Below are 25,673 nucleotides of genomic sequence, written 5' to 3' on the forward strand. Positions count from 1 at the left end.
TCACACAGTGAGAGAGAGAGAAGAAACAATTTAATTAATGATAGGCTTTGAGTTTCTATGTCACTTGCATACAGTTACTCTCCTGTAATTATATAGTATATTATATTTTGCTAAATGTTTCTGTCCTATGTAGAATTGAATAAAAAAGCTGTGATCTGGCTTTTACCTGTCCACCCACTGGTACTTTGCCTTCGGCAGTCCAGCTGACTCGTAGCGATGAGACAGCCCCTCGTACATGGGTTCCAGCGACCGATCACTCTCTGACTGAAGCATCACCCAGGACAGGATCATCCAGTTCTCGTTCATCACGGAGTACGAGGACATGGTTCCGGATGAGAGCACCACCTTCCGGGCCACCTTCCGAGTGTGGTCAGCTCGAATGACCTGCCCAAAAGTGCCTTGTAGGACAAGAGTGAGGGTCTTCTCCTTACGGTGGTACTCATGTACGAGGCAGTCTACTAGGTAGCGGGGACTGATGGCTACCCCACACCAGCCATCGGTCAAGTCGTAGGTACCAAAGGGATCAGGGGTGTTGTCCTTCCGCATGGTGCCTGTGATGGTCTTCTGCCCATACAGGCCGGAGTCACCATCTTGCACATTCTGCACAGTCAACAGATAGGCAAGGTGTGCCCTCTCGTACCGTAGGTGCAGAGCCTCATTCAGCTGATTTGCCATGTCTGTGGCCGACCTCCCTGTGCGACATAGCTCATCCATTACTGTTTTGCAGATGGCTTTTTTGTGGGTGAGAAATGCTGGCAGGATGTTGCAGAAGAGTTGTGGCAGCATTTCCATCCACTGGGGTTTGTCAGCAAACCAGTACCTCTTGCATGTTTTGCAGTTCAGCCGAGAGGCCAAGATGTAGTACTGGCCGCTGGTCCCAATGATGACCCGGGGTCGCCCAACTCCTGCCGAAACCACATGGGGAGTGGAGCAGCCGTAGAGGCAGGGTAAAATGTAATTGTTCCTCACTCTCTCCATAATTGCATGCTCCAGTTTCCAAATGAAAAATGGATGTAGCTGGAAGTACTTGGGAGATGGCATATCATAGACTGGATCTATGAGTTCTGGTTGGGGTGGATGACGCCACAAGGAGATCATACCCATCAGATGTCGTACAGGTCGAGATCCTGGCCAAAGTCCCAAAGATTCCATCTCCGTTTTCATCCACATCTTCTGGTTTTGGGAGCAGTTCCACTGGCTGACGTCTTGGTCCTTCCTATGGAGTGGTGGTGGGATGGTAGACGGAGCTGGGGTAGGTAGAGCACCAGCTGCGGCTGGAACAGGACAGGGTAGAGCGACAGCAGCAGACGTGGCAGGAGATGGAGCAGAGCGCGGTGGCATGGTGGCTGCAGACGGCACAGGAGCCGGTCGGGGAGAGGCTGCAGGATGACAGATGATAATGATGAGCAACTACATTCTGTAAACAACAGACTAAATACATAGATTTTTAAACATATAAAATATTATTAAATACTTTCAAGTAATTATATTATTAAATAATAGTGACTCATACCTTTTGAGATAGCAGTGTTTGCTGACTCTGTACACAGGCCCAGGGCAAGCAACTCGGGCGGAACTGGCACTGGAGCCTTCACTGGAACTGGGGGATCTAATGACAAAATATGTATACAGCTCACAACCTGTCTTTTTGCTACCGGGACTCCTGCCGGGACTGCAGTGAGAGATGACTTTCAAACACAGAGTTAAATGAGGTAAGTAAGTTATGTTTGATTAAATCTTGTATCTAGTTAGGGGCATGTGGACATCAATATTAACCTGGCAACAAAGAGGTGAGTCCATCACCCTGGTCTGGTCTGGAGAGTGTGGCTGCTGGTTTACTCTTTTCTATTACAGAAAACACAATGTTATTCTCAACATCTAACATTGTAGCTCATGCAAAACACAACATATTCTTTGTAGTATGTTTTTAAATTGCAAGAGATTCAGATGTAGTCCTAGGAACGTGATCATTTTACCTTGAGCAGTGCTGGGGTCCAGTCTGTTACCAGGCGGTTTAGACTGAGCAGCGGATGGATTCTTATATCCTGAAAAATAAGACACAAAGTTAGTCACCGTGTAAAAGTTATATTTCAGACTGACAGAGGCAAATTGCATGTGTGCTTTGTTTGCATGTAAGAACTTCTCTCAATTGGATCTGTCAGCAACTATCAAACAGCTTTGATCCTAAATAAATAATTGTGTTCAAAAACCTGTTAAGCAAACAATGCAAACAGTGGCATGCACATTCATGCAGTCTTTCATGCAGAGTATAAGACAAATAACACTTACCCTCGACGAAGAGCCTGTAAATTCATAATGGGAATCATGCAGAGTATAAGAAAAAAAAACACTTACAATCAACGATGGAGAGGATGTAAATTCATGATTGGAGTTTTGAAAGGCAGAACACCATAAACATTGAACAAGGCCAGGAACGTGGCGTGAACATTGAACAAGGCCAGGAACGTGGCATGAACATTGACCAAGAGTCATGTCTTGTTTCCAACAACTGATATGCAAAGAGACCTCGGCCTGCTGGTCTCTTATTCCTGGGAGATGAAGATGCACCTGAAGACAGGGCAGCAGCTAGTGACAAAGCAGAGATTAAAAGATGTACAACATGCTGTCAAGTAGCAGTTCAAAAGCATATTGCTTTAAATGTGTCCTCAGTCACACACAACTAGGCCCACAAAAGAACATTCACTTACAGCCCTGCTTGACCATCTTGGAGGGGGAGATGTTCAGCATGGCTTGCTCCAGGTCTTCATCTTCATCCATGACTGTGGTGCAAACAGGAAAGAAACTTAAGAATGTATTCCTTTCACTGTACAATAGTTACATTTATATCCTATCTGTTACATGCTTCAAATGAAAGTTAACCATAATCACGAGCATTAAATGACTTATAATATTTAATTAATACTGATGACCTACCAACGGCTTGGCTGGAGGCGAGCAGAGGAGAGGACATGGATGCATCCTGGGTCTTCTTGGTCAGGTACCGCTTCAGTTTGTCCATGCTAGTTCCCGGAGTGGTGGTCCGGGACAGAACGAACGCTGCAAAGCCATCTGCCCTACCCTCCCAGACGTCACCCCAGGTCCTTGTTGGCATGCGGCCAAAGCCAACCTGTTGGTCCTCCTCCACTGAGCTGACAGCCCCGGTCCTCCTGGCCTCATACTCCAGCACTGCCTTGATTTCCTTGAAGGAATTGGCATACCCTACAAAGGACCGCAGGCTGTCTTTGCTGGGCCCATCCAAAGGCACGCCAGCTGTTTGCTCCTTTTCAAATTGTTTAATGAGGTACAGAGTGTACCCCACATCATTTTCAAGGAGCCATCTGAACAATTTCCCCTTATACTTTCCAAACTGTAAAGTATACTCCCCCAACACCTCAGTTTGGTCAGACACATCCCCCCCTCTGTCACGGACCAAAGAGCACGCCCTTGCCCTCATCTGTTCCTCCTTTATGGGTGCTGACTTGTCCTTCAGAGAGACAGAGGGGTCCTTCCAACGCTTGGCTTCCTCAGTTGCATCTTGGAGAAGGTAGCCATGTGACCCCTTCCGAAAGACCACCACCACTCTCCCAGGATAAAAACTAAAAACTTGCTTAGACATCTGTATTTAAAAGAAATAACACATTCAATAATTACAGCAGATTACATTTCAAGAGGGGGTGGTAGCCAGAGTATTTTCAAACAACACTGCCCTACAGTAGATCTGTATCTATTCGGTGAGTGTGCTTTCTTGAGGTGAATGTGCCTCATCTCAACTCCCCCATCCCCCTCAATGTCCTTTGTCTTGCAATGTGTATTCGCTGCGAACAGCTCTCTTCAAACATGACTTTTATTCACGATTCACTGTTAATTTTACATAACATGCTGGCAAACCACTGTCGGTATATTGTTAGTAACTAACGTTACTGAATAACTTTGGGAAGTTATAGTAGTACCAACGTAACATTGCATTAGTGGCTACTGTACATACAGTTTCGTTCATTCATACTGTTAGATAGAGTCATAGCGTGCTCAATGTTGAGTTTTCACAAAGCAGAGATTAGTAAAATAACATGTTCATTCATGATTTAGCTAGCTATCTTTAGATCTATCCAGATGGATATCTTACCTCAATGCAGATCGACGTGTACTGTTCTCTCAAAAAATATTCTGATCTGAGACGCTTCTCTCTATCGCGTAAGAAAACCGCGAAACAGCGCCCCCCAAATCCCCATAGTGGCCACACATGGTAGTATTCGATATGGTTAAGGATAGCCATAGAGAATGAATGGGAAAAGTTAAGGAAGTTAAGACTATTCATAGCAGACTGCCGCGCGGTTGACCCGGGTTCGATTCCCGGCCAATGCAGAAACTTAAGAAAGATGTGTTTTATCTTGTGACATTCAACCGCTTGCGGACATTAGAAAAGTCTTATGAGCTCCTGGACAATCGATCAGCTTCGGGAAGATCTCGGGTGGCCAAGAGCTGACAACGGGGTGGCGTGGCCGAGCGGTCCAAGGCGCTGGATTAAGGCTCCAGTCTCTCCGGAGGCGTGGGATCGAATCCCACTGCTGCTACTTTTGTAGGGTGCTAACGCCGTCTCGTTGCTTTCACGTCAGTAATTGGGTTTGAAAAGGTGAACTGTGGCTCGAAATGTTGTGCGGTCCTTGATGCTTTTTGGGGCATCGTAGGTATAGTGGCTCCATTCCCAGACAATACAAACCGTGAAGAGGCATTTTGTCTCTTGTGACGGTCGAACACATCCAGATTAGGCCAAGTGTTCCAAACTCGGCAGAAGTATATACCAGGCTTAGGGCAATCTCTTACTCGTTGGACGTAAGTCGTGGTGTGAAAAGTTGAACCGTGGCCCCAAATGCCGTGCGATCATGGAGGCCGTTGTGGGCATTGGTGGTATAGTGGCAAGCATAGCTGCCTTCCAAGCAGTTGACCCGGGTTCGATTCCCGGCCAATGCAGAAATTTAAGAAAGATGTGTTTTATCTTGTGACATTCAACCGCTTGCGGGCATTAGAAAAGTCTTATGAGCTCCTGGACAATCGATCAGCTTCGGGAAGATCTCGGGTGGCCAAGAGCTGACAACAAGGTAGCGTGGCCGAGCGGTCCAAGGCGCTGGATTAAGGCTCCAGTCTCTCCGGAGGCGTGGGTTCGAATCCCACCGCTGCCACTTTTGTAGGGTGCTAACGCCGTCTCGTTGCTTTCACGTCAGTAATTGGGTTTGAAAAGGTGAACTGTGGCTCGAAATGTTGTGCGGTCCTTGATGCTTTTTGGGGCATCGTAGGTATAGTGGCTCCATTCCCAGACAATACAAACCGTGAAGAGGCATTTTGTCTCTTGTGACGGTCGAACACATCCAGATTAGGCCAAGTGTTCCAAACTCGGCAGAAGTATATACCAGGCTTAGGGCAATCTCTTACTCGTTGGACGTAAGTCGTGGTGTAAAAAGTTGAACTGTGGCCCCAAATGCCGTGCGATCATGGAGGCCGTTGTGGGCATTGGTGGTATAGTGGCAAGCATAGCTGCCTTCCAAGCAGTTGACCCGGGTTCGATTCCCGGCCAATGCAGAAATTTAAGAAAGATGTGTTTTATCTTGTGACATTCAACCGCTTGCGGGCATTAGAAAAGTCTTATGAGCTCCTGGACAATCGATCAGCTTCGGGAAGATCTTGGGTTGCCTAGAGCTGACAACGGGGTAGCGTGGCCGAGCGGTCCAAGGCGCTGGATTTAGGCTCCAGTCTCTCCGGAGGCGTGGGTTCGAATCCCACCGCTGCCACTTTTGTAGGGTGCTAACGCCGTCTCGTTGCTTTCACGTCAGTAATTGGGTTTGAAAAGGTGAACTGTGGCTCGAAATGTTGTGCGGTCCTTGATGCTTTTTGGGGGCATAGTAGGTATAGTGGCTCCATTCCCAGACAATACAAACCGTGAAGAGGCATTTTGTCTCTTGTGACGGTCGAACACATCCAGATTAGGCCAAGTGTTCCAAACTCGGCAGAAGTATATACCAGGCTTAGGGCAATCTCTTACTCGTTGGACGTAAGTCGGTGGTGTGAAAAGTTGAACCGTGGCTCCAAAATCCGTGCGATCATGGAGGCCGTTGTGGGCATTGGTGGTATAGTGGCAAGCATAGCTGCCTTCCAAGCAGTTGACCCGGGTTTGATTCCCGGCCAATGCAGAAACTTAAGAAAGATGTGTTTTATCTTGTGACATTCAACCGCTTGCGGGCATTAGAAAAGTTTTATGAGCTCCTGGACAATCGATCAGCTTCGGGAAGATCTCGGGTTGCCAAGAGCTGACAACAAGGTAGCGTGGCCGAGCGGTCCAAGGCGCTGGATTAAGGCTCCAGTCTCTCCGGAGGCGTGGGTTCGAATCCCACCGCTGCCACTTTTGTAGGGTGCTAACGCCGTCTCGTTGCTTTCACGTCAGTAATTGGGTTTGAAAAGGTGAACTGTGGCTCGAAATGTTGTGCGGTCCTTGATGCTTTTTGGGGCATCGTAGGTATAGTGGCTCCATTCCCAGACAATACAAACCGTGAAGAGGCATTTTGTCTCTTGTGACGGTCGAACACATCCAGATTAGGCCAAGTGTTCCAAACTCGGCAGAAGTATATACCAGGCTTAGGGCAATCTCTTACTCGTTGGACGTAAGTCGTGGTGTGAAAAGTTGAACCGTGGCCCCAAATGCCGTGCGATCATGGAGGCCGTTGTGGGCATTGGTGGTATAGTGGCAAGCATAGCTGCCTTCCAAGCAGTTGACCCGGGTTCAATTCCCGGCCAATGCAGAAATTTAAGAAAGATGTGTTTTATCTTGTGACATTCAACCGCTTGCGGGCATTAGAAAAGTCTTATGAGCTCCTGGACAATCGATCAGCTTCGGGAAGATCTCGGGTGGCCAAGAGCTGACAACAAGGTAGCGTGGCCGAGCGGTCCAAGGCGCTGGATTAAGGCTCCAGTCTCTCCGGAGGCGTGGGTTCGAATCCCACCGCTGCCACTTTTGTAGGGTGCTAACGCCGTCTCGTTGCTTTCACGTCAGTAATTGGGTTTGAAAAGGTGAACTGTGGCTCGAAATGTTGTGCGGTCCTTGATGCTTTTTGGGGCATCGTAGGTATAGTGGCTCCATTCCCAGACAATACAAACCGTGAAGAGGCATTTTGTCTCTTGTGACGGTCGAACACATCCAGATTAGGCCAAGTGTTCCAAACTCGGCAGAAGTATATACCAGGCTTAGGGCAATCTCTTACTCGTTGGACGTAAGTCGTGGTGTAAAAAGTTGAACTGTGGCCCCAAATGCCGTGCGATCATGGAGGCCGTTGTGGGCATTGGTGGTATAGTGGCAAGCATAGCTGCCTTCCAAGCAGTTGACCCGGGTTCGATTCCCGGCCAATGCAGAAATTTAAGAAAGATGTGTTTTATCTTGTGACATTCAACCGCTTGCGGGCATTAGAAAAGTCTTATGAGCTCCTGGACAATCGATCAGCTTCGGGAAGATCTTGGGTTGCCTAGAGCTGACAACGGGGTAGCGTGGCCGAGCGGTCCAAGGCGCTGGATTTAGGCTCCAGTCTCTCCGGAGGCGTGGGTTCGAATCCCACCGCTGCCACTTTTGTAGGGTGCTAACGCCGTCTCGTTGCTTTCACGTCAGTAATTGGGTTTGAAAAGGTGAACTGTGGCTCGAAATGTTGTGCGGTCCTTGATGCTTTTTGGGGGCATAGTAGGTATAGTGGCTCCATTCCCAGACAATACAAACCGTGAAGAGGCATTTTGTCTCTTGTGACGGTCGAACACATCCAGATTAGGCCAAGTGTTCCAAACTCGGCAGAAGTATATACCAGGCTTAGGGCAATCTCTTACTCGTTGGACGTAAGTCGGTGGTGTGAAAAGTTGAACCGTGGCTCCAAAATCCGTGCGATCATGGAGGCCGTTGTGGGCATTGGTGGTATAGTGGCAAGCATAGCTGCCTTCCAAGCAGTTGACCCGGGTTTGATTCCCGGCCAATGCAGAAACTTAAGAAAGATGTGTTTTATCTTGTGACATTCAACCGCTTGCGGGCATTAGAAAAGTTTTATGAGCTCCTGGACAATCGATCAGCTTCGGGAAGATCTCGGGTTGCCAAGAGCTGACAACAAGGTAGCGTGGCCGAGCGGTCCAAGGCGCTGGATTAAGGCTCCAGTCTCTCCGGAGGCGTGGGTTCGAATCCCACCGCTGCCACTTTTGTAGGGTGCTAACGCCGTCTCGTTGCTTTCACGTCAGTAATTGGGTTTGAAAAGGTGAACTGTGGCTCGAAATGTTGTGCGGTCCTTGATGCTTTTTGGGGCATCGTAGGTATAGTGGCTCCATTCCCAGACAATACAAACCGTGAAGAGGCATTTTGTCTCTTGTGACGGTCGAACACATCCAGATTAGGCCAAGTGTTCCAAACTCGGCAGAAGTATATACCAGGCTTAGGGCAATCTCTTACTCGTTGGACGTAAGTCGTGGTGTGAAAAGTTGAACCGTGGCCCCAAATGCCGTGCGATCATGGAGGCAGTTGTGGGCATTGGTGGTATAGTGGCAAGCATAGCTGCCTTCCAAGCAGTTGACCCGGGTTAGATTCCCGGCCAATGCAGAAACTTAAGAAAGATGTGTTTTATCTTGTGACATTCAACCGCTTGCGGGCATTAGAAAAGTCTTATGAGCTCCTGGACAATCGATCAGCTTCGGGAAGATCTCGGGTGGCCAAGAGCTGACAACAAGGTAGCGTGGCCGAGCGGTCCAAGGCGCTGGATTAAGGCTCCAGTCTCTCCGGAGGCGTGGGTTCGAATCCCACCGCTGCCACTTTTGTAGGGTGCTAACGCCGTCTCGTTGCTTTCACGTCAGTAATTGGGTTTGAAAAGGTGAACTGTGGCTCGAAATGTTGTGCGGTCCTTGATGCTTTTTGGGGCTTCGTAGGTATAGTGGCTCCATTCCCAGACAATACAAACCGTGAAGAGGCATTTTGTCTCTTGTGACGGTCGAACACATCCAGATTAGGCCAAGTGTTCCAAACTCGGCAGAAGTATATACCAGGCTTAGGGCAATCTCTTACTCGTTGGACGTAAGTCGGTGGTGTGAAAAGTTGAACCGTGGCTCCAAAATCCGTGCGATCATGGAGGCCGTTGTGGGCATTGGTGGTATAGTGGCAAGCATAGCTGCCTTCCAAGCAGTTGACCCGGGTTCGATTCCCGGCCAATGCAGAAACTTAAGAAAGATGTGTTTTATCTTGTGACATTCAACCGCTTGCGGGCATTAGAAAAGTTTTATGAGCTCCTGGACAATCGATCAGCTTCGGGAAGATCTCGGGTTGCCAAGAGCTGACAACAAGGTAGCGTGGCCGAGCGGTCCAAGGCGCTGGATTAAGGCTCCAGTCTCTCCGGAGGCGTGGGTTCGAATCCCACCGCTGCCACTTTTGTAGGGTGCTAACGCCGTCTCGTTGCTTTCACGTCAGTAAGTGGGTTTGAAAAGGTGAACTGTGGCTCGAAATGTTGTGCGGTCCTTGATGCTTTTTGGGGCATCGTAGGTATAGTGGCTCCATTCCCAGACAATACAAACCGTGAAGAGGCATTTTGTCTCTTGTGACGGTCGAACACATCCAGATTAGGCCAAGTGTTCCAAACTCGGCAGAAGTATATACCAGGCTTAGGGCAATCTCTTACTCGTTGGACGTAAGTCGTGGTGTAAAAAGTTGAACTGTGGCCCCAAATGCCGTGCGATCATGGAGGCCGTTGTGGGCATTGGTGGTATAGTGGCAAGCATAGCTGCCTTCCAAGCAGTTGACCCGGGTTCGATTCCCGGCCAATGCAGAAATTTAAGAAAGATGTGTTTTATCTTGTGACATTCAACCGCTTGCGGGCATTAGAAAAGTCTTATGAGCTCCTGGACAATCGATCAGCTTCGGGAAGATCTCGGGTTGCCTAGAGCTGACAACGGGGTAGCGTGGCCGAGCGGTCCAAGGCGCTGGATTTAGGCTCCAGTCTCTCCGGAGGCGTGGGTTCGAATCCCACCGCTGCCACTTTTGTAGGGTGCTAACGCCGTCTCGTTGCTTTCACGTCAGTAATTGGGTTTGAAAAGGTGAACTGTGGCTCGAAATGTTGTGCGGTCCTTGATGCTTTTTGGGGGCATAGTAGGTATAGTGGCTCCATTCCCAGACAATACAAACCGTGAAGAGGCATTTTGTCTCTTGTGACGGTCGAACACATCCAGATTAGGCCAAGTGTTCCAAACTCGGCAGAAGTATATACCAGGCTTAGGGCAATCTCTTACTCGTTGGACGTAAGTCGGTGGTGTGAAAAGTTGAACCGTGGCTCCAAAATCCGTGCGATCATGGAGGCCGTTGTGGGCATTGGTGGTATAGTGGCAAGCATAGCTGCCTTCCAAGCAGTTGACCCAGGTTTGATTCCCGGCCAATGCAGAAACTTAAGAAAGATGTGTTTTATCTTGTGACATTCAACCGCTTGCGGGCATTAGAAAAGTTTTATGAGCTCCTGGACAATCGATCAGCTTCGGGAAGATCTCGGGTGGCCAAGAGCTGACAACAAGGTAGCGTGGCCGAGCGGTCCAAGGCGCTGGATTAAGGCTCCAGTCTCTCCGGAGGCGTGGGTTCGAATCCCACCGCTGCCACTTTTGTAGGGTGCTAACGCCGTCTCGTTGCTTTCACGTCAGTAATTGGGTTTGAAAAGGTGAACTGTGGCTCGAAATGTTGTGCGGTCCTTGATGCTTTTTGGGGCATCGTAGGTATAGTGGCTCCATTCCCAGACAATACAAACCGTGAAGAGGCATTTTGTCTCTTGTGACGGTCGAACACATCCAGATTAGGCCAAGTGTTCCAAACTCGGCAGAAGTATATACCAGGCTTAGGGCAATCTCTTACTCGTTGGACGTAAGTCGGTGGTGTGAAAAGTTGAACCGTGGCTCCAAAATCCGTGCGATCATGGAGGCCGTTGTGGGCATTGGTGGTATAGTGGCAAGCATAGCTGCCTTCCAAGCAGTTGACCCGGGTTCGATTCCCGGCCAATGCAGAAATTTAAGAAAGATGTGTTTTATCTTGTGACATTCAACCGCTTGCGGGCATTAGAAAAGTCTTATGAGCTCCTGGACAATCGATCAGCTTCGGGAAGATCTCGGGTTGCCTAGAGCTGACAACGGGGTAGCGTGGCCGAGCGGTCCAAGGCGCTGGATTTAGGCTCCAGTCTCTCCGGAGGCGTGGGTTCGAATCCCACCGCTGCCACTTTTGTAGGGTGCTAACGCCGTCTCGTTGCTTTCACGTCAGTAATTGGGTTTGAAAAGGTGAACTGTGGCTCGAAATGTTGTGCGGTCCTTGATGCTTTTTGGGGGCATAGTAGGTATAGTGGCTCCATTCCCAGACAATACAAACCGTGAAGAGGCATTTTGTCTCTTGTGACGGTCGAACACATCCAGATTAGGCCAAGTGTTCCAAACTCGGCAGAAGTATATACCAGGCTTAGGGCAATCTCTTACTCGTTGGACGTAAGTCGGTGGTGTGAAAAGTTGAACCGTGGCTCCAAAATCCTTGCGATCATGGAGGCCGTTGTGGGCATTGGTGGTATAGTGGCAAGCATAGCTGCCTTCCAAGCAGTTGACCCAGGTTTGATTCCCGGCCAATGCAGAAACTTAAGAAAGATGTGTTTTATCTTGTGACATTCAACCGCTTGCGGGCATTAGAAAAGTTTTATGAGCTCCTGGACAATCGATCAGCTTCGGGAAGATCTCGGGTTGCCAAGAGCTGACAACAAGGTAGCGTGGCCGAGCGGTCCAAGGCGCTGGATTAAGGCTCCAGTCTCTCCGGAGGCGTGGGTTCGAATCCCACCGCTGCCACTTTTGTAGGGTGCTAACGCCGTCTCGTTGCTTTCACGTCAGTAATTGGGTTTGAAAAGGTGAACTGTGGCTCGAAATGTTGTGCGGTCCTTGATGCTTTTTGGGGCATCGTAGGTATAGTGGCTCCATTCCCAGACAATACAAACCGTGAAGAGGCATTTTGTCTCTTGTGACGGTCGAACACATCCAGATTAGGCCAAGTGTTCCAAACTCGGCAGAAGTATATACCAGGCTTAGGGCAATCTCTTACTCGTTGGACGTAAGTCGTGGTGTGAAAAGTTGAACCGTGGCCCCAAATGCCGTGCGATCATGGAGGCCGTTGTGGGCATTGGTGGTATAGTGGCAAGCATAGCTGCCTTCCAAGCAGTTGACCCGGGTTCGATTCCCGGCCAATGCAGAAATTTAAGAAAGATGTGTTTTATCTTGTGACATTCAACCGCTTGCGGGCATTAGAAAAGTCTTATGAGCTCCTGGACAATCGATCAGCTTCGGGAAGATCTCGGGTGGCCAAGAGCTGACAACGGGGTAGCGTGGCCGAGCGGTCCAAGGCGCTGGATTAAGGCTCCAGTCTCTCCGGAGGCGTGGGTTCGAATCCCACCGCTGCCACTTTTGTAGGGTGCTAACGCCGTCTCGTTGCTTTCACGTCAGTAATTGGGTTTGAAAAGGTGAACTGTGGCTCGAAATGTTGTGCGGTCCTTGATGCTTTTTGGGGCATCGTAGGTATAGTGGCTCCATTCCCAGACAATACAAACCGTGAAGAGGCATTTTGTCTCTTGTGACGGTCGAACACATCCAGATTAGGCCAAGTGTTCCAAACTCGGCAGAAGTATATACCAGGCTTAGGGCAATCTCTTACTCGTTGGACGTAAGTCGGTGGTGTGAAAAGTTGAACCGTGGCTCCAAAATCCGTGCGATCATGGAGGCCGTTGTGGGCATTGGTGGTATAGTGGCAAGCATAGCTGCCTTCCAAGCAGTTGACCCGGGTTCGATTCCCGGCCAATGCAGAAACTTAAGAAAGATGTGTTTTATCTTGTGACATTCAACCGCTTGCGGGCATTAGAAAAGTTTTATGAGCTCCTGGACAATCGATCAGCTTCGGGAAGATCTCGGGTTGCCAAGAGCTGACAACAAGGTAGCGTGGCCGAGCGGTCCAAGGCGCTGGATTAAGGCTCCAGTCTCTCCGGAGGCGTGGGTTCGAATCCCACCGCTGCCACTTTTGTAGGGTGCTAACGCCGTCTCGTTGCTTTCACGTCAGTAAGTGGGTTTGAAAAGGTGAACTGTGGCTCGAAATGTTGTGCGGTCCTTGATGCTTTTTGGGGCATCGTAGGTATAGTGGCTCCATTCCCAGACAATACAAACCGTGAAGAGGCATTTTGTCTCTTGTGACGGTCGAACACATCCAGATTAGGCCAAGTGTTCCAAACTCGGCAGAAGTATATACCAGGCTTAGGGCAATCTCTTACTCGTTGGACGTAAGTCGGTGGTGTGAAAAGTTGAACCGTGGCTCCAAAATCCGTGCGATCATGGAGGCCGTTGTGGGCATTGGTGGTATAGTGGCAAGCATAGCTGCCTTCCAAGCAGTTGACCCGGGTTCGATTCCCGGCCAATGCAGAAACTTAAGAAAGATGTGTTTTATCTTGTGACATTCAACCGCTTGCGGGCATTAGAAAAGTTTTATGAGCTCCTGGACAATCGATCAGCTTCGGGAAGATCTCGGGTTGCCAAGAGCTGACAACAAGGTAGCGTGGCCGAGCGGTCCAAGGCGCTGGATTAAGGCTCCAGTCTCTCCGGAGGCGTGGGTTCGAATCCCACCGCTGCCACTTTTGTAGGGTGCTAACGCCGTCTCGTTGCTTTCACGTCAGTAAGTGGGTTTGAAAAGGTGAACTGTGGCTCGAAATGTTGTGCGGTCCTTGATGCTTTTTGGGGCATCGTAGGTATAGTGGCTCCATTCCCAGACAATACAAACCGTGAAGAGGCATTTTGTCTCTTGTGACGGTCGAACACATCCAGATTAGGCCAAGTGTTCCAAACTCGGCAGAAGTATATACCAGGCTTAGGGCAATCTCTTACTCGTTGGACGTAAGTCGGTGGTGTGAAAAGTTGAACCGTGGCTCCAAAATCCGTGCGATCATGGAGGCCGTTGTGGGCATTGGTGGTATAGTGGCAAGCATAGCTGCCTTCCAAGCAGTTGACCCGGGTTCGTTTCCCGGCCAATGCAGAAATTTAAGAAAGATGTGTTTTATCTTGTGACATTCAACCGCTTGCGGGCATTAGAAAAGTCTTATGAGCTCCTGGACAATCGATCAGCTTCGGGAAGATCTCGGGTGGCCAAGAGCTGACAACGGGGTAGCGTGGCCGAGCGGTCCAAGGCGCTGGATTAAGGCTCCAGTCTCTCCGGAGGCGTGGGTTCGAATCCCACCGCTGCCACTTTTGTAGGGTGCTAACGCCGTCTCGTTGCTTTCACGTCAGCAATTGGGTTTGAAAAGGTGAACTGTGGCTCGAAATGTTGTGCGGTCCTTGATGCTTTTTGGGGCATTGTAGGTATAGTGGCTCCATTCCCAGACAATACAAACCGTGAAGAGGCATTTTGTCTCTTGTGACGGTCGAACACATCCAGATTAGGCCAAGTGTTCCAAACTCGGCAGAAGTATATACCAGGCTTAGGGCAATCTCTTACTCGTTGGACGTAAGTCGGTGGTGTGAAAAGTTGAACCGTGGCTCCAAAATCCGTGCGATCATGGAGGCCGTTGTGGGCATTGGTGGTATAGTGGCAAGCATAGCTGCCTTCCAAGCAGTTGACCCGGGTTCGATTCCCGGCCAATGCAGAAACTTAAGAAAGATGTGTTTTATCTTGTGACATTCAACCGCTTGCGGGCATTAGAAAAGTTTTATGAGCTCCTGGACAATCGATCAGCTTCGGGAAGATCTCGGGTTGCCAAGAGCTGACAACAAGGTAGCGTGGCCGAGCGGTCCAAGGCGCTGGATTAAGGCTCCAGTCTCTCCGGAGGCGTGGGTTCGAATCCCACCGCTGCCACTTTTGTAGGGTGCTAACGCCGTCTCGTTGCTTTCACGTCAGTAAGTGGGTTTGAAAAGGTGAACTGTGGCTCGAAATGTTGTGCGGTCCTTGATGCTTTTTGGGGCATCGTAGGTATAGTGGCTCCATTCCCAGACAATACAAACCGTGAAGAGGCATTTTGTCTCTTGTGACGGTCGAACACATCCAGATTAGGCCAAGTGTTCCAAACTCGGCAGAAGTATATACCAGGCTTAGGGCAATCTCTTACTCGTTGGACGTAAGTCGGTGGTGTGAAAAGTTGAACCGTGGCTCCAAAATCCGTGCGATCATGGAGGCCGTTGTGGGCATTGGTGGTATAGTGGCAAGCATAGCTGCCTTCCAAGCAGTTGACCCGGGTTCGTTTCCCGGCCAATGCAGAAATTTAAGAAAGATGTGTTTTATCTTGTGACATTCAACCGCTTGCGGGCATTAGAAAAGTCTTATGAGCTCCTGGACAATCGATCAGCTTCGGGAAGATCTCGGGTGGCCAAGAGCTGACAACGGGGTAGCGTGGCCGAGCGGTCCAAGGCGCTGGATTAAGGCTCCAGTCTCTCCGGAGGCGTGGGTTCGAATCCCACCGCTGCCACTTTTGTAGGGTGCTAACGCCGTCTCGTTGCTTTCACGTCAGCAATTGGGTTTGAAAAGGTGAACTGTGGCTCGAAATGTTGTGCGGTCCTTGATGCTTTTTGGGGCATTGTAGGTATAGTGGCTCCATTCCCAGACAATACAAACCGTGAAGAGGCATTTTGTCTCTTGTGACGGTCGAACACATCCAGATTAGGCCAAGTGTTCCAAACTCGGCAGAAGTATATACCAGGCTTAGGGCAATCTCTTACTCGTTGGACGTAAGTCGGTGGTGTGAAAAGTTGAACCGTGGCTCCAAAATCCGTGCGATCATGGAGGCCGTTGTGGGCATTGGTGGTATAGTGGCAAGCATAGCTGCCTTCCAAGCAGTTGACCCGGGTTCGATTCCCGGCCAATGCAGAAACTTAAGAAAGATGTGTTTTATCTTGTGACATTCAACCGCTTGCGGGCATTAGAAAAGTTTTATGAGCTCCTGGACAATCGATCAGCTTCGGGAAGATCTCGGGTTGCCAAGAGCTGACAACAAGGTAGCGTGGCCGAGCGGTCCAAGGCGCTGGATTAAGGCTCCAGTCTCTCCGGAGGCGTGGGTTCGAATCCCACCGCTGCCACTTTTGTAGGGTGCTAACGCCGTCTCGTTGCTTTCACGTCAGTAAGTGGGTTTGAAAAGGTGAACTGTGGCTCGAAATGTTGTGCGGTCCTTGATGCTTTTTGGGGCATCGTAGGTATAGTGGCTCCATTCCCAGACAATACAAACCGTGAAGAGGCATTTTGTCTCTTGTGACGGTCGAACACATCCAGATTAGGCCAAGTGTTCCAAACTCGGCAGAAGTATATACCAGGCTTAGGGCAATCTCTTACTCGTTGGACGTAAGTCGTGGTGTAAAAAGTTGAACCGTGGCCCCAAATGCCGTGCGATCATGGAGGCCGTTGTGGGCATTGGTGGTATAGTGGCAAGCATAGCTGCCTTCCAAGCAGTTGACCCGGGTTCGATTCCCGGCCAATGCAGAAATTTAAGAAAGATGTGTTTTATCTTGTGACATTCAACCGCTTGCGGGCATTAGAAAAGTCTTATGAGCTCCTGGACAATCGATCAGCTTCGGGAAGATCTCGGGTTGCCTAGAGCTGACAACGGGGTAGCGTGGCCGAGCGGTCCAAGGCGCTGGATTTAGGCTCCAGTCTCTCCGGAGGCGTGGGTTCGAATCCCACCGCTGCCACTTTTGTAGGGTGCTAACGCCGTCTCGTTGCTTTCACGTCAGTAATTGGGTTTGAAAAGGTGAACTGTGGCTCGAAATGTTGTGCGGTCCTTGATGCTTTTTGGGGGCATAGTAGGTATAGTGGCTCCATTCCCAGACAATACAAACCGTGAAGAGGCATTTTGTCTCTTGTGACGGTCGAACACATCCAGATTAGGCCAAGTGTTCCAAACTCGGCAGAAGTATATACCAGGCTTAGGGCAATCTCTTACTCGTTGGACGTAAGTCGGTGGTGTGAAAAGTTGAACCGTGGCTCCAAAATCCGTGCGATCATGGAGGCCGTTGTGGGCATTGGTGGTATAGTGGCAAGCATAGCTGCCTTCCAAGCAGTTGACCCGGGTTTGATTCCCGGCCAATGCAGAAACTTAAGAAAGATGTGTTTTATCTTGTGACATTCAACCGCTTGCGGGCATTAGAAAAGTTTTATGAGCTCCTGGACAATCGATCAGCTTCGGGAAGATCTCGGGTTGCCAAGAGCTGACAACAAGGTAGCGTGGCCGAGCGGTCCAAGGCGCTGGATTAAGGCTCCAGTCTCTCCGGAGGCGTGGGTTCGAATCCCACCGCTGCCACTTTTGTAGGGTGCTAACGCCGTCTCGTTGCTTTCACGTCAGTAATTGGGTTTGAAAAGGTGAACTGTGGCTCGAAATGTTGTGCGGTCCTTGATGCTTTTTGGGGCATCGTAGGTATAGTGGCTCCATTCCCAGACAATACAAACCGTGAAGAGGCATTTTGTCTCTTGTGACGGTCGAACACATCCAGATTAGGCCAAGTGTTCCAAACTCGGCAGAAGTATATACCAGGCTTAGGGCAATCTCTTACTCGTTGGACGTAAGTCGTGGTGTGAAAAGTTGAACCGTGGCCCCAAATGCCGTGCGATCATGGAGGCAGTTGTGGGCATTGGTGGTATAGTGGCAAGCATAGCTGCCTTCCAAGCAGTTGACCCGGGTTCGATTCCCGGCCAATGCAGAAACTTAAGAAAGATGTGTTTTATCTTGTGACATTCAACCGCTTGCGGGCATTAGAAAAGTCTTATGAGCTCCTGGATAATCGATCAGCTTCGGGAAGATCTCGGGTGGCCAAGAGCTGACAACAAGGTAGCGTGGCCGAGCGGTCCAAGGCGCTGGATTAAGGCTCCAGTCTCTCCGGAGGCGTGGGTTCGAATCCCACCGCTGCCACTTTTGTAGGGTGCTAACGCCGTCTCGTTGCTTTCACGTCAGTAATTGGGTTTGAAAAGGTGAACTGTGGCTCGAAATGTTGTGCGGTCCTTGATGCTTTTTGGGGCATCGTAGGTATAGTGGCTCCATTCCCAGACAATACAAACCGTGAAGAGGCATTTTGTCTCTTGTGACGGTCGAACACATCCAGATTAGGCCAAGTGTTCCAAACTCGGCAGAAGTATATACCAGGCTTAGGGCAATCTCTTACTCGTTGGACGTAAGTCGTGGTGTGAAAAGTTGAACCGTGGCCCCAAATGCCGTGCGATCATGGAGGCCGTTGTGGGCATTGGTGGTATAGTGGCAAGCATAGCTGCCTTCCAAGCAGTTGACCCGGGTTCGATTCCCGGCCAATGCAGAAATTTAAGAAAGATGTGTTTTATCTTGTGACATTCAACCGCTTGCGGGCATTAGAAAAGTCTTATGAGCTCCTGGACAATCGATCAGCTTCGGGAAGATCTCGGGTGGCCAAGAGCTGACAACGGGGTAGCGTGGCCGAGCGGTCCAAGGCGCTGGATTAAGGCTCCAGTCTCTCCGGAGGCGTGGGTTCGAATCCCACCGCTGCCACTTTTGTAGGGTGCTAACGCCGTCTCGTTGCTTTCACGTCAGTAATTGGGTTTGAAAAGGTGAACTGTGGCTCGAAATGTTGTGCGGTCCTTGATGCTTTTTGGGGCATCGTAGGTATAGTGGCTCCATTCCCAGACAATACAAACCGTGAAGAGGCATTTTGTCTCTTGTGACGGTCGAACACATCCAATTAGGCCAAGTGTTCCAAACTCGGCAGAAGTATATACCAGGCTTAGGGCAATCTCTTACTCGTTGGACGTAAGTCGTGGTGTAAAAAGTTGAACCGTGGCCCCAAATGCCGTGCGATCATGGAGGCCGTTGTGGGCATTGGTGGTATAGTGGCAAGCATAGCTGCCTTCCAAGCAGTTGACCCGGGTTCGATTCCCGGCCAATGCAGAAACTTAAGAAAGATGTGTTTTATCTTGTGACATTCAACCGCTTGCGGGCATTAGAAAAGTCTTATGAGCTCCTGGACAATCGATCAGCTTCGGGAAGATCTCGGGTGGCCAAGAGCTGACAACAAGGTAGCGTGGCCGAGCGGTCCAAGGCGCTGGATTAAGGCTCCAGTCTCTCCGGAGGCGTGGGTTCGAATCCCACCGCTGCCACTTTTGTAGGGTGCTAACGCCGTCTCGTTGCTTTCACGTCAGTAATTGGGTTTGAAAAGGTGAACTGTGGCTCGAAATGTTGTGCGGTCCTTGATGCTTTTTGGGGCATCGTAGGTATAGTGGCTCCATTCCCAGACAATACAAACCGTGAAGAGGCATTTTGTCTCTTGTGACGGTCGAACACATCCAGATTAGGCCAAGTGTTCCAAACTCGACAGAAGTATATACCAGGCTTAGGGCAATCTCTTACTCGTTGGACGTAAGTCGGTGGTGTGAAAAGTTGAACCGTGGCTCCAAAATCCGTGCGATCATGGAGGCCGTTGTGGGCATTGGTGGTATAGTGGCAAGCATAGCTGCCTTCCAAGCAGTTGACCCGGGTTCGATTCCCGGCCAATGCAGAAACTTAAGAAAGATGTGTTTTATCTTGTGACATTCAACCGCTTGCGGGCATTAGAAAAGTCTTATGAGCTCCTGGACAATCGATCAGCTTCGGGAAGATCTCGGGTGGCCAAGAGCTGACAACAAGGTAGCGTGGCCGAGCGGTCAAAGGCGCTGGATTAAGGCTCCAGTCTCTCCGGAGGCGTGGGTTCGAATCCCACCGCTGCCACTTTTGTAGGGTGCTAACGCCGTCTCGTTGCTTTCACGTCAGTAATTGGGTTTGAAAAGGTGAACTGTGGCTCGAAATGTTGTGCGGTCCTTGATGCTTTTTGGGGCATCGTAGGTATAGTGGCTCCATTCCCAGACAATACAAACCGTGAAGAGGCATTTTGTCTCTTGTGACGGTCGAACACATCCAGATTAGGCCAAGTGTTCCAAACTCGGCAGAAGTATATACCAGGCTTAGGGCAATCTCTTACTCGTTGGACGTAAGTCGTGGTGTAAAAAGTTGAACCGTGGCCCCAAATGCCGTGCGATCATGGAGGCCGTTGTGGGCATTGGTGGTATAGTGGCAAGCATAGCTGCCTTCCAAGCAGTTGACCCGGGTTCGATTCCCGGCCAATGCAGAAACTTAAGAAAGATGTGTTTTATCTTGTGACATTCAACCGCTTGCGGGCATTAGAAAAGTCTTATGAGCTCCTGGATAATCGATCAGCTTCGGGAAGATCTCGGGTGGCCAAGAGCTGACAACAAGGTAGCGTGGCCGAGCGGTCCAAGGCGCTGGATTAAGGCTCCAGTCTCTCCGGAGGCGTGGGTTCGAATCCCACCGCTGCTACTTTTGTAGGGTGCTAACGCCGTCTCGTTGCTTTCACGTCAGTAATTGGGTTTGAAAAGGTGAACTGTGGCTCGAAATGTTGTGCGGTCCTTGATGCTTTTTGGGGCATCGTAGGTATAGTGGCTCCATTCCCAGACAATACAAACCGTGAAGAGGCATTTTGTCTCTTGTGACGGTCGAACACATCCAGATTAGGCCAAGTGTTCCAAACTCGGCAGAAGTATATACCAGGCTTAGGGCAATCTCTTACTCGTTGGACGTAAGTCGTGGTGTGAAAAGTTGAACCGTGGCCCCAAATGCCGTGCGATCATGGAGGCCGTTGTGGGCATTGGTGGTATAGTGGCAAGCATAGCTGCCTTCCAAGCAGTTGACCCGGGTTCGATTCCCGGCCAATGCAGAAATTTAAGAAAGATGTGTTTTATCTTGTGACATTCAACCGCTTGCGGGCATTAGAAAAGTCTTATGAGCTCCTGGACAATCGATCAGCTTCGGGAAGATCTCGGGTGGCCAAGAGCTGACAACGGGGTAGCGTGGCCGAGCGGTCCAAGGCGCTGGATTAAGGCTCCAGTCTCTCCGGAGGCGTGGGTTCGAATCCCACCGCTGCCACTTTTGTAGGGTGCTAACGCCGTCTCGTTGCTTTCACATCAGTAATTGGGTTTGAAAAGGTGAACTGTGGCTCGAAATGTTGTGCGGTCCTTAATGCTTTTTGGGGCATCGTAGGTATAGTGGCTCCATTCCCAGACAATACAAACCGTGAAGAGGCATTTTGTCTCTTGTGACGGTCGAACACATCCAATTAGGCCAAGTGTTCCAAACTCGGCAGAAGTATATACCAGGCTTAGGGCAATCTCTTACTCGTTGGACGTAAGTCGTGGTGTAAAAAGTTGAACCGTGGCCCCAAATGCCGTGCGATCATGGAGGCCGTTGTGGGCATTGGTGGTATAGTGGCAAGCATAGCTGCCTTCCAAGCAGTTGACCCGGGTTCGATTCCCGGCCAATGCAGAAACTTAAGAAAGATGTGTTTTATCTTGTGACATTCAACCGCTTGCGGGCATTAGAAAAGTCTTATGAGCTCCTGGACAATCGATCAGCTTCGGGAAGATCTCGGGTGGCCAAGAGCTGACAACAAGGTAGCGTGGCCGAGCGGTCCAAGGCGCTGGATTAAGGCTCCAGTCTCTCCGGAGGCGTGGGTTCGAATCCCACCGCTGCCACTTTTGTAGGGTGCTAACGCCGTCTCGTTGCTTTCACGTCAGTAATTGGGTTTGAAAAGGTGAACTGTGGCTCGAAATGTTGTGCGGTCCTTGATGCTTTTTGGGGCATCGTAGGTATAGTGGCTCCATTCCCAGACAATACAAACCGTGAAGAGGCATTTTGTCTCTTGTGACGGTCGAACACATCCAGATTAGGCCAAGTGTTCCAAACTCGACAGAAGTATATACCAGGCTTAGGGCAATCTCTTACTCGTTGGACGTAAGTCGGTGGTGTGAAAAGTTGAACCGTGGCTCCAAAATCCGTGCGATCATGGAGGCCGTTGTGGGCATTGGTGGTATAGTGGCAAGCATAGCTGCCTTCCAAGCAGTTGACCCGGGTTCGATTCCCGGCCAATGCAGAAACTTAAGAAAGATGTGTTTTATCTTGTGACATTCAACCGCTTGCGGGCATTAGAAAAGTCTTATGAGCTCCTGGACAATCGATCAGCTTCGGGAAGATCTCGGGTGGCCAAGAGCTGACAACAAGGTAGCGTGGCCGAGCGGTCAAAGGCGCTGGATTAAGGCTCCAGTCTCTCCGGAGGCGTGGGTTCGAATCCCACCGCTGCCACTTTTGTAGGGTGCTAACGCCGTCTCGTTGCTTTCACGTCAGTAATTGGGTTTGAAAAGGTGAACTGTGGCTCGAAATGTTGTGCGGTCCTTGATGCTTTTTGGGGCATCGTAGGTATAGTGGCTCCATTCCCAGACAATACAAACCGTGAAGAGGCATTTTGTCTCTTGTGACGGTCGAACACATCCAGATTAGGCCAAGTGTTCCAAACTCGGCAGAAGTATATACCAGGCTTAGGGCAATCTCTTACTCGTTGGACGTAAGTCGTGGTGTAAAAAGTTGAACCGTGGCCCCAAATGCCGTGCGATCATGGAGGCCGTTGTGGGCATTGGTGGTATAGTGGCAAGCATAGCTGCCTTCCAAGCAGTTGACCCGGGTTCGATTCCCGGCCAATGCAGAAACTTAAGAAAGATGTGTTTTATCTTGTGACATTCAACCGCTTGCGGGCATTAGAAAAGTCTTATGAGCTCCTGGACAATCGATCAGCTTCGGGAAGATCTCGGGTTGCCTAGAGCTGACAACGGGGTAGCGTGGCCGAGCGGTCCAAGGCGCTGGATTTAGGCTCCAGTCTCTCCGGAGGCGTGGGTTCGAATCCCACCGCTGCCACTTTTGTAGGGTGCTAACGCCGTCTCGTTGCTTTCACGTCAGTAATTGGGTTTGAAAAGGTGAACTGTGGCTCGAAATGTTGTGCGGTCCTTGATGCTTTTTGGGGCATCGTAGGTATAGTGGCTCCATTCCCAGACAATACAAACCGTGAAGAGGCATTTTGTCTCTTGTGACGGTCGAACACATCCAGATTAGGCCAAGTGTTCCAAACTCGGCAGAAGTATATACCAGGCTTAGGGCAATCTCTTACTCGTTGGACGTAAGTCGTGGTGTAAAAAGTTGAACCGTGGCCCCAAATGCCGTGCGATCATGGAGGCCGTTGTGGGCATTGGTGGTATAGTGGCAAGCATAGCTGCCTTCCAAGCAGTTGACCTGGGTTCGATTCCTGGCCAATGCAGAAACTTAAGAAAGATGTGTTTTATCTTGTGACATTCAACCGCTTGCGGGCATTAGAAAAGTCTTATGAGCTCCTGGACAATCGATCAGCTTCGGGAAGATCTCGGGTTGCCTAGAGCTGACAACGGGGTAGCGTGGCCGAGCGGTCCAAGGCGCTGGATTTAGGCTCCAGTCTCTCCGGAGGCGTGGGTTCGAATCCCACTGCTGCCACTTTTGTAGGGTGCTAACGCCGTCTCGTTGCTTTCACGTCAGTAATTGGGTTTGAAAAGGTGAACTGTGGCTCGAAATGTTGTGCGGTCCTTGATGCTTTTTGGGGCATCGTAGGTATAGTGGCTCCATTCCCAGACAATACAAACCGTGAAGAGGCATTTTGTCTCTTGTGACGGTCGAACACATCCAGATTAGGCCAAGTGTTCCAAACTCGGCAGAAGTATATACCAGGCTTAGGGCAATCTCTTACTCGTTGGACGTAAGTCGTGGTGTAAAAAGTTGAACCGTGGCCCCAAATGCCGTGCGATCATGGAGGCAGTTGTGGGCATTGGTGGTATAGTGGCAAGCATAGCTGCCTTCCAAGCAGTTGACCCGGGTTCGATTCCCGGCCAATGCAGAAACTTAAGAAAGATGTGTTTTATCTTGTGACATTCAACCGCTTGCGGGCATTAGAAAAGTCTTATGAGCTCCTGGACAATCGATCAGCTTCGGGAAGATCTCGGGTTGCCTAGAGCTGACAACGGGGTAGCGTGGCCGAGCGGTCCAAGGCGCTGGATTTAGGCTCCAGTCTCTCCGGAGGCGTGGGTTCGAATCCCACCGCTGCCACTTTTGTAGGGTGCTAACGCCGTCTCGTTGCTTTCACGTCAGTAATTGGGTTTGAAAAGGTGAACTGTGGCTCGAAATGTTGTGCGGTCCTTGATGCTTTTTGGGGCATCGTAGGTATAGTGGCTCCATTCCCAGACAATACAAACCGTGAAGAGGCATTTTGTCTCTTGTGACGGTCGAACACATCCAGATTAGGCCAAGTGTTCCAAACTCGGCAGAAGTATATACCAGGCTTAGGGCAATCTCTTACTCGTTGGACGTAAGTCGTGGTGTAAAAAGTTGAACCGTGGCCCCAAATGCCGTGCGATCATGGAGGCCGTTGTGGGCATTGGTGGTATAGTGGCAAGCATAGCTGCCTTCCAAGCAGTTGACCCGGGTTCGATTCCCGGCCAATGCAGAAACTTAAGAAAGATGTGTTTTATCTTGTGACATTCAACCGCTTGCGGGCATTAGAAAAGTCTTATGAGCTCCTGGACAATCGATCAGCTTCGGGAAGATCTCGGGTTGCCTAGAGCTGACAACGGGGTAGCGTGGCCGAGCGGTCCAAGGCGCTGGATTTAGGCTCCAGTCTCTCCGGAGGCGTGGGTTCGAATCCCACTGCTGCCACTTTTGTAGGGTGCTAACGCCGTCTCGTTGCTTTCACGTCAGTAATTGGGTTTGAAAAGGTGAACTGTGGCTCGAAATGTTGTGCGGTCCTTGATGCTTTTTGGGGCATCGTAGGTATAGTGGCTCCATTCCCAGACAATACAAACCGTGAAGAGGCATTTTGTCTCTTGTGACGGTCAAACACATCCAGATTAGGCCAAGTGTTCCAAACTCGGCAGAAGTATATACCAGGCTTAGGGCAATCTCTTACTCGTTGGACGTAAGTCGTGGTGTAAAAAGTTGAACCGTGGCCCCAAATGCCGTGCGATCATGGAGGCCGTTGTGGGCATTGGTGGTATAGTGGCAAGCATAGCTGCCTTCCAAGCAGTTGACCCGGGTTCGATTCCCGGCCAATGCAGAAACTTAAGAAAGATGTGTTTTATCTTGTGACATTCAACCGCTTGCGGGCATTAGAAAAGTCTTATGAGCTCCTGGACAATCGATCAGCTTCGGGAAGATCTCGGGTTGCCTAGTGCTGACAACGGGGTAGCGTGGCCGAGCGGTCCAAGGCGCTGGATTTAGGCTCCAGTCTCTCCGGAGGCGTGGGTTCGAATCCCACCGCTGCCACTTTTGTAGGGTGCTAACGCCGTCTCGTTGCTTTCACGTCAGTAATTGGGTTTGAAAAGGTGAACTGTGGCTCGAAATGTTGTGCGGTCCTTGATGCTTTTTGGGGCATCGTAGGTATAGTGGCTCCATTCCCAGACAATACAAACCGTGAAGAGGCATTTTGTCTCTTGTGACGGTCGAACACATCCAGATTAGGCCAAGTGTTCCAAACTCGGCAGAAGTATATACCAGGCTTAGGGCAATCTCTTACTCGTTGGACGTAAGTCGTGGTGTGAAAAGTTGAACCGTGGCCCCAAATGCCGTGCGATCATGGAGGCCGTTGTGGGCATTGGTGGTATAGTGGCAAGCATAGCTGCCTTCCAAGCAGTTGACCCGGGTTCGATTCCCGGCCAATGCAGAAACTTAAGAAAGATGTGTTTTATCTTGTGACATTCAACCGCTTGCGGGCATTAGAAAAGTCTTATGAGCTCCTGGACAGTC

At 50.0% G+C, this 25,673-nt stretch overlaps 1 protein-coding gene and 67 non-coding genes across 69 annotated transcripts; 67 read left to right on the top strand and 1 right to left on the bottom strand.

Moving 5' to 3' along the window:
* Positions 1 to 1,304: 1,304 nt before the first annotated feature.
* LOC146295911 (uncharacterized) lies at positions 1,305 to 4,145 on the bottom strand. Of its 2 annotated transcripts, XR_014733223.1 has the most exons (7): positions 4,124 to 4,145; positions 2,935 to 3,616; positions 2,709 to 2,780; positions 1,977 to 2,586; positions 1,777 to 1,845; positions 1,514 to 1,609; positions 1,305 to 1,379 (listed from the first exon to the last, which is right to left on the bottom strand). XR_014733223.1 is itself a non-coding variant. In XM_084683213.1 (3 exons), the coding sequence occupies exons 2-3, from the start codon at positions 3,614 to 3,616 to the stop codon at positions 2,701 to 2,703; spliced, it is 762 nt and encodes a 253-aa protein (XP_084539339.1). In that variant the 5' UTR covers positions 4,124 to 4,145; the 3' UTR covers positions 2,464 to 2,700. The 2 variants fall into 2 exon arrangements, 1 of the variants encoding a protein (XP_084539339.1); XM_084683213.1 differs by lacking the exons at positions 1,305 to 1,379; positions 1,514 to 1,609; positions 1,777 to 1,845 and having other exon boundaries at positions 2,464 to 2,780.
* Positions 4,146 to 4,489: 344 nt separating this feature from the next.
* Positions 4,490 to 4,571, top strand: trnal-aag (transfer RNA leucine (anticodon AAG)). Its single transcript has one exon. It is a non-coding gene; the product is annotated as a tRNA-Leu (tRNA).
* A 325-nt stretch (positions 4,572 to 4,896) lies between these two features.
* Positions 4,897 to 4,968, top strand: trnag-ucc (transfer RNA glycine (anticodon UCC)). The gene has a single exon. It is a non-coding gene; the product is annotated as a tRNA-Gly (tRNA).
* Positions 4,969 to 5,095: 127 nt separating this feature from the next.
* trnal-aag (transfer RNA leucine (anticodon AAG)) lies at positions 5,096 to 5,177 on the top strand. Its single transcript has one exon. It is a non-coding gene; the product is annotated as a tRNA-Leu (tRNA).
* Positions 5,178 to 5,502: 325 nt separating this feature from the next.
* trnag-ucc (transfer RNA glycine (anticodon UCC)) lies at positions 5,503 to 5,574 on the top strand. The gene has a single exon. It is a non-coding gene; the product is annotated as a tRNA-Gly (tRNA).
* Positions 5,575 to 5,701: 127 nt separating this feature from the next.
* Positions 5,702 to 5,783, top strand: trnal-uag (transfer RNA leucine (anticodon UAG)). Its single transcript has one exon. It is a non-coding gene; the product is annotated as a tRNA-Leu (tRNA).
* Positions 5,784 to 6,110: 327 nt separating this feature from the next.
* On the top strand, positions 6,111 to 6,182 carry trnag-ucc (transfer RNA glycine (anticodon UCC)). The gene has a single exon. It is a non-coding gene; the product is annotated as a tRNA-Gly (tRNA).
* Positions 6,183 to 6,309: 127 nt separating this feature from the next.
* On the top strand, positions 6,310 to 6,391 carry trnal-aag (transfer RNA leucine (anticodon AAG)). Its single transcript has one exon. It is a non-coding gene; the product is annotated as a tRNA-Leu (tRNA).
* Positions 6,392 to 6,716: 325 nt separating this feature from the next.
* On the top strand, positions 6,717 to 6,788 carry trnag-ucc (transfer RNA glycine (anticodon UCC)). Its single transcript has one exon. It is a non-coding gene; the product is annotated as a tRNA-Gly (tRNA).
* A 127-nt stretch (positions 6,789 to 6,915) lies between these two features.
* trnal-aag (transfer RNA leucine (anticodon AAG)) lies at positions 6,916 to 6,997 on the top strand. The gene has a single exon. It is a non-coding gene; the product is annotated as a tRNA-Leu (tRNA).
* Positions 6,998 to 7,322: 325 nt separating this feature from the next.
* On the top strand, positions 7,323 to 7,394 carry trnag-ucc (transfer RNA glycine (anticodon UCC)). The gene has a single exon. It is a non-coding gene; the product is annotated as a tRNA-Gly (tRNA).
* Positions 7,395 to 7,521: 127 nt separating this feature from the next.
* On the top strand, positions 7,522 to 7,603 carry trnal-uag (transfer RNA leucine (anticodon UAG)). The gene has a single exon. It is a non-coding gene; the product is annotated as a tRNA-Leu (tRNA).
* A 327-nt stretch (positions 7,604 to 7,930) lies between these two features.
* Positions 7,931 to 8,002, top strand: trnag-ucc (transfer RNA glycine (anticodon UCC)). Its single transcript has one exon. It is a non-coding gene; the product is annotated as a tRNA-Gly (tRNA).
* Positions 8,003 to 8,129: 127 nt separating this feature from the next.
* On the top strand, positions 8,130 to 8,211 carry trnal-aag (transfer RNA leucine (anticodon AAG)). Its single transcript has one exon. It is a non-coding gene; the product is annotated as a tRNA-Leu (tRNA).
* Positions 8,212 to 8,536: 325 nt separating this feature from the next.
* trnag-ucc (transfer RNA glycine (anticodon UCC)) lies at positions 8,537 to 8,608 on the top strand. The gene has a single exon. It is a non-coding gene; the product is annotated as a tRNA-Gly (tRNA).
* A 127-nt stretch (positions 8,609 to 8,735) lies between these two features.
* Positions 8,736 to 8,817, top strand: trnal-aag (transfer RNA leucine (anticodon AAG)). Its single transcript has one exon. It is a non-coding gene; the product is annotated as a tRNA-Leu (tRNA).
* Positions 8,818 to 9,143: 326 nt separating this feature from the next.
* On the top strand, positions 9,144 to 9,215 carry trnag-ucc (transfer RNA glycine (anticodon UCC)). The gene has a single exon. It is a non-coding gene; the product is annotated as a tRNA-Gly (tRNA).
* Positions 9,216 to 9,342: 127 nt separating this feature from the next.
* On the top strand, positions 9,343 to 9,424 carry trnal-aag (transfer RNA leucine (anticodon AAG)). Its single transcript has one exon. It is a non-coding gene; the product is annotated as a tRNA-Leu (tRNA).
* Positions 9,425 to 9,749: 325 nt separating this feature from the next.
* Positions 9,750 to 9,821, top strand: trnag-ucc (transfer RNA glycine (anticodon UCC)). Its single transcript has one exon. It is a non-coding gene; the product is annotated as a tRNA-Gly (tRNA).
* A 127-nt stretch (positions 9,822 to 9,948) lies between these two features.
* trnal-uag (transfer RNA leucine (anticodon UAG)) lies at positions 9,949 to 10,030 on the top strand. The gene has a single exon. It is a non-coding gene; the product is annotated as a tRNA-Leu (tRNA).
* Positions 10,031 to 10,556: 526 nt separating this feature from the next.
* On the top strand, positions 10,557 to 10,638 carry trnal-aag (transfer RNA leucine (anticodon AAG)). The gene has a single exon. It is a non-coding gene; the product is annotated as a tRNA-Leu (tRNA).
* Positions 10,639 to 10,964: 326 nt separating this feature from the next.
* trnag-ucc (transfer RNA glycine (anticodon UCC)) lies at positions 10,965 to 11,036 on the top strand. The gene has a single exon. It is a non-coding gene; the product is annotated as a tRNA-Gly (tRNA).
* A 127-nt stretch (positions 11,037 to 11,163) lies between these two features.
* trnal-uag (transfer RNA leucine (anticodon UAG)) lies at positions 11,164 to 11,245 on the top strand. Its single transcript has one exon. It is a non-coding gene; the product is annotated as a tRNA-Leu (tRNA).
* A 526-nt stretch (positions 11,246 to 11,771) lies between these two features.
* Positions 11,772 to 11,853, top strand: trnal-aag (transfer RNA leucine (anticodon AAG)). The gene has a single exon. It is a non-coding gene; the product is annotated as a tRNA-Leu (tRNA).
* A 325-nt stretch (positions 11,854 to 12,178) lies between these two features.
* trnag-ucc (transfer RNA glycine (anticodon UCC)) lies at positions 12,179 to 12,250 on the top strand. The gene has a single exon. It is a non-coding gene; the product is annotated as a tRNA-Gly (tRNA).
* Positions 12,251 to 12,377: 127 nt separating this feature from the next.
* trnal-aag (transfer RNA leucine (anticodon AAG)) lies at positions 12,378 to 12,459 on the top strand. Its single transcript has one exon. It is a non-coding gene; the product is annotated as a tRNA-Leu (tRNA).
* A 326-nt stretch (positions 12,460 to 12,785) lies between these two features.
* On the top strand, positions 12,786 to 12,857 carry trnag-ucc (transfer RNA glycine (anticodon UCC)). Its single transcript has one exon. It is a non-coding gene; the product is annotated as a tRNA-Gly (tRNA).
* Positions 12,858 to 12,984: 127 nt separating this feature from the next.
* trnal-aag (transfer RNA leucine (anticodon AAG)) lies at positions 12,985 to 13,066 on the top strand. Its single transcript has one exon. It is a non-coding gene; the product is annotated as a tRNA-Leu (tRNA).
* Positions 13,067 to 13,392: 326 nt separating this feature from the next.
* On the top strand, positions 13,393 to 13,464 carry trnag-ucc (transfer RNA glycine (anticodon UCC)). The gene has a single exon. It is a non-coding gene; the product is annotated as a tRNA-Gly (tRNA).
* Positions 13,465 to 13,591: 127 nt separating this feature from the next.
* On the top strand, positions 13,592 to 13,673 carry trnal-aag (transfer RNA leucine (anticodon AAG)). The gene has a single exon. It is a non-coding gene; the product is annotated as a tRNA-Leu (tRNA).
* A 326-nt stretch (positions 13,674 to 13,999) lies between these two features.
* trnag-ucc (transfer RNA glycine (anticodon UCC)) lies at positions 14,000 to 14,071 on the top strand. Its single transcript has one exon. It is a non-coding gene; the product is annotated as a tRNA-Gly (tRNA).
* Positions 14,072 to 14,198: 127 nt separating this feature from the next.
* trnal-aag (transfer RNA leucine (anticodon AAG)) lies at positions 14,199 to 14,280 on the top strand. Its single transcript has one exon. It is a non-coding gene; the product is annotated as a tRNA-Leu (tRNA).
* Positions 14,281 to 14,606: 326 nt separating this feature from the next.
* On the top strand, positions 14,607 to 14,678 carry trnag-ucc (transfer RNA glycine (anticodon UCC)). The gene has a single exon. It is a non-coding gene; the product is annotated as a tRNA-Gly (tRNA).
* Positions 14,679 to 14,805: 127 nt separating this feature from the next.
* On the top strand, positions 14,806 to 14,887 carry trnal-aag (transfer RNA leucine (anticodon AAG)). Its single transcript has one exon. It is a non-coding gene; the product is annotated as a tRNA-Leu (tRNA).
* Positions 14,888 to 15,213: 326 nt separating this feature from the next.
* Positions 15,214 to 15,285, top strand: trnag-ucc (transfer RNA glycine (anticodon UCC)). The gene has a single exon. It is a non-coding gene; the product is annotated as a tRNA-Gly (tRNA).
* Positions 15,286 to 15,412: 127 nt separating this feature from the next.
* Positions 15,413 to 15,494, top strand: trnal-aag (transfer RNA leucine (anticodon AAG)). Its single transcript has one exon. It is a non-coding gene; the product is annotated as a tRNA-Leu (tRNA).
* A 326-nt stretch (positions 15,495 to 15,820) lies between these two features.
* trnag-ucc (transfer RNA glycine (anticodon UCC)) lies at positions 15,821 to 15,892 on the top strand. Its single transcript has one exon. It is a non-coding gene; the product is annotated as a tRNA-Gly (tRNA).
* Positions 15,893 to 16,019: 127 nt separating this feature from the next.
* On the top strand, positions 16,020 to 16,101 carry trnal-aag (transfer RNA leucine (anticodon AAG)). The gene has a single exon. It is a non-coding gene; the product is annotated as a tRNA-Leu (tRNA).
* A 325-nt stretch (positions 16,102 to 16,426) lies between these two features.
* trnag-ucc (transfer RNA glycine (anticodon UCC)) lies at positions 16,427 to 16,498 on the top strand. Its single transcript has one exon. It is a non-coding gene; the product is annotated as a tRNA-Gly (tRNA).
* A 127-nt stretch (positions 16,499 to 16,625) lies between these two features.
* trnal-uag (transfer RNA leucine (anticodon UAG)) lies at positions 16,626 to 16,707 on the top strand. The gene has a single exon. It is a non-coding gene; the product is annotated as a tRNA-Leu (tRNA).
* Positions 16,708 to 17,034: 327 nt separating this feature from the next.
* trnag-ucc (transfer RNA glycine (anticodon UCC)) lies at positions 17,035 to 17,106 on the top strand. The gene has a single exon. It is a non-coding gene; the product is annotated as a tRNA-Gly (tRNA).
* A 127-nt stretch (positions 17,107 to 17,233) lies between these two features.
* trnal-aag (transfer RNA leucine (anticodon AAG)) lies at positions 17,234 to 17,315 on the top strand. Its single transcript has one exon. It is a non-coding gene; the product is annotated as a tRNA-Leu (tRNA).
* A 325-nt stretch (positions 17,316 to 17,640) lies between these two features.
* Positions 17,641 to 17,712, top strand: trnag-ucc (transfer RNA glycine (anticodon UCC)). Its single transcript has one exon. It is a non-coding gene; the product is annotated as a tRNA-Gly (tRNA).
* A 127-nt stretch (positions 17,713 to 17,839) lies between these two features.
* Positions 17,840 to 17,921, top strand: trnal-aag (transfer RNA leucine (anticodon AAG)). The gene has a single exon. It is a non-coding gene; the product is annotated as a tRNA-Leu (tRNA).
* Positions 17,922 to 18,246: 325 nt separating this feature from the next.
* trnag-ucc (transfer RNA glycine (anticodon UCC)) lies at positions 18,247 to 18,318 on the top strand. The gene has a single exon. It is a non-coding gene; the product is annotated as a tRNA-Gly (tRNA).
* A 127-nt stretch (positions 18,319 to 18,445) lies between these two features.
* trnal-aag (transfer RNA leucine (anticodon AAG)) lies at positions 18,446 to 18,527 on the top strand. Its single transcript has one exon. It is a non-coding gene; the product is annotated as a tRNA-Leu (tRNA).
* A 324-nt stretch (positions 18,528 to 18,851) lies between these two features.
* On the top strand, positions 18,852 to 18,923 carry trnag-ucc (transfer RNA glycine (anticodon UCC)). Its single transcript has one exon. It is a non-coding gene; the product is annotated as a tRNA-Gly (tRNA).
* Positions 18,924 to 19,050: 127 nt separating this feature from the next.
* Positions 19,051 to 19,132, top strand: trnal-aag (transfer RNA leucine (anticodon AAG)). Its single transcript has one exon. It is a non-coding gene; the product is annotated as a tRNA-Leu (tRNA).
* Positions 19,133 to 19,458: 326 nt separating this feature from the next.
* On the top strand, positions 19,459 to 19,530 carry trnag-ucc (transfer RNA glycine (anticodon UCC)). Its single transcript has one exon. It is a non-coding gene; the product is annotated as a tRNA-Gly (tRNA).
* Positions 19,531 to 19,657: 127 nt separating this feature from the next.
* Positions 19,658 to 19,739, top strand: trnal-aag (transfer RNA leucine (anticodon AAG)). Its single transcript has one exon. It is a non-coding gene; the product is annotated as a tRNA-Leu (tRNA).
* A 325-nt stretch (positions 19,740 to 20,064) lies between these two features.
* Positions 20,065 to 20,136, top strand: trnag-ucc (transfer RNA glycine (anticodon UCC)). Its single transcript has one exon. It is a non-coding gene; the product is annotated as a tRNA-Gly (tRNA).
* Positions 20,137 to 20,263: 127 nt separating this feature from the next.
* On the top strand, positions 20,264 to 20,345 carry trnal-aag (transfer RNA leucine (anticodon AAG)). Its single transcript has one exon. It is a non-coding gene; the product is annotated as a tRNA-Leu (tRNA).
* A 325-nt stretch (positions 20,346 to 20,670) lies between these two features.
* On the top strand, positions 20,671 to 20,742 carry trnag-ucc (transfer RNA glycine (anticodon UCC)). Its single transcript has one exon. It is a non-coding gene; the product is annotated as a tRNA-Gly (tRNA).
* A 127-nt stretch (positions 20,743 to 20,869) lies between these two features.
* trnal-aag (transfer RNA leucine (anticodon AAG)) lies at positions 20,870 to 20,951 on the top strand. Its single transcript has one exon. It is a non-coding gene; the product is annotated as a tRNA-Leu (tRNA).
* A 324-nt stretch (positions 20,952 to 21,275) lies between these two features.
* On the top strand, positions 21,276 to 21,347 carry trnag-ucc (transfer RNA glycine (anticodon UCC)). Its single transcript has one exon. It is a non-coding gene; the product is annotated as a tRNA-Gly (tRNA).
* A 127-nt stretch (positions 21,348 to 21,474) lies between these two features.
* trnal-aag (transfer RNA leucine (anticodon AAG)) lies at positions 21,475 to 21,556 on the top strand. Its single transcript has one exon. It is a non-coding gene; the product is annotated as a tRNA-Leu (tRNA).
* A 326-nt stretch (positions 21,557 to 21,882) lies between these two features.
* On the top strand, positions 21,883 to 21,954 carry trnag-ucc (transfer RNA glycine (anticodon UCC)). Its single transcript has one exon. It is a non-coding gene; the product is annotated as a tRNA-Gly (tRNA).
* Positions 21,955 to 22,081: 127 nt separating this feature from the next.
* Positions 22,082 to 22,163, top strand: trnal-aag (transfer RNA leucine (anticodon AAG)). The gene has a single exon. It is a non-coding gene; the product is annotated as a tRNA-Leu (tRNA).
* A 325-nt stretch (positions 22,164 to 22,488) lies between these two features.
* trnag-ucc (transfer RNA glycine (anticodon UCC)) lies at positions 22,489 to 22,560 on the top strand. The gene has a single exon. It is a non-coding gene; the product is annotated as a tRNA-Gly (tRNA).
* Positions 22,561 to 22,687: 127 nt separating this feature from the next.
* Positions 22,688 to 22,769, top strand: trnal-uag (transfer RNA leucine (anticodon UAG)). The gene has a single exon. It is a non-coding gene; the product is annotated as a tRNA-Leu (tRNA).
* A 524-nt stretch (positions 22,770 to 23,293) lies between these two features.
* Positions 23,294 to 23,375, top strand: trnal-uag (transfer RNA leucine (anticodon UAG)). Its single transcript has one exon. It is a non-coding gene; the product is annotated as a tRNA-Leu (tRNA).
* A 325-nt stretch (positions 23,376 to 23,700) lies between these two features.
* On the top strand, positions 23,701 to 23,772 carry trnag-ucc (transfer RNA glycine (anticodon UCC)). The gene has a single exon. It is a non-coding gene; the product is annotated as a tRNA-Gly (tRNA).
* A 127-nt stretch (positions 23,773 to 23,899) lies between these two features.
* Positions 23,900 to 23,981, top strand: trnal-uag (transfer RNA leucine (anticodon UAG)). The gene has a single exon. It is a non-coding gene; the product is annotated as a tRNA-Leu (tRNA).
* A 325-nt stretch (positions 23,982 to 24,306) lies between these two features.
* On the top strand, positions 24,307 to 24,378 carry trnag-ucc (transfer RNA glycine (anticodon UCC)). Its single transcript has one exon. It is a non-coding gene; the product is annotated as a tRNA-Gly (tRNA).
* A 127-nt stretch (positions 24,379 to 24,505) lies between these two features.
* trnal-uag (transfer RNA leucine (anticodon UAG)) lies at positions 24,506 to 24,587 on the top strand. Its single transcript has one exon. It is a non-coding gene; the product is annotated as a tRNA-Leu (tRNA).
* A 325-nt stretch (positions 24,588 to 24,912) lies between these two features.
* trnag-ucc (transfer RNA glycine (anticodon UCC)) lies at positions 24,913 to 24,984 on the top strand. Its single transcript has one exon. It is a non-coding gene; the product is annotated as a tRNA-Gly (tRNA).
* Positions 24,985 to 25,111: 127 nt separating this feature from the next.
* On the top strand, positions 25,112 to 25,193 carry trnal-uag (transfer RNA leucine (anticodon UAG)). The gene has a single exon. It is a non-coding gene; the product is annotated as a tRNA-Leu (tRNA).
* Positions 25,194 to 25,518: 325 nt separating this feature from the next.
* Positions 25,519 to 25,590, top strand: trnag-ucc (transfer RNA glycine (anticodon UCC)). The gene has a single exon. It is a non-coding gene; the product is annotated as a tRNA-Gly (tRNA).
* The last annotated feature ends 83 nt before the right edge of the window (positions 25,591 to 25,673 follow it).

Source organism: Hypomesus nipponensis, chromosome 3 (assembly GCF_054491055.1).
Source record: "Hypomesus nipponensis isolate SF chromosome 3, ASM5449105v1, whole genome shotgun sequence".
Taxonomy (NCBI): Eukaryota; Metazoa; Chordata; class Actinopteri; order Osmeriformes; family Osmeridae; genus Hypomesus; species Hypomesus nipponensis.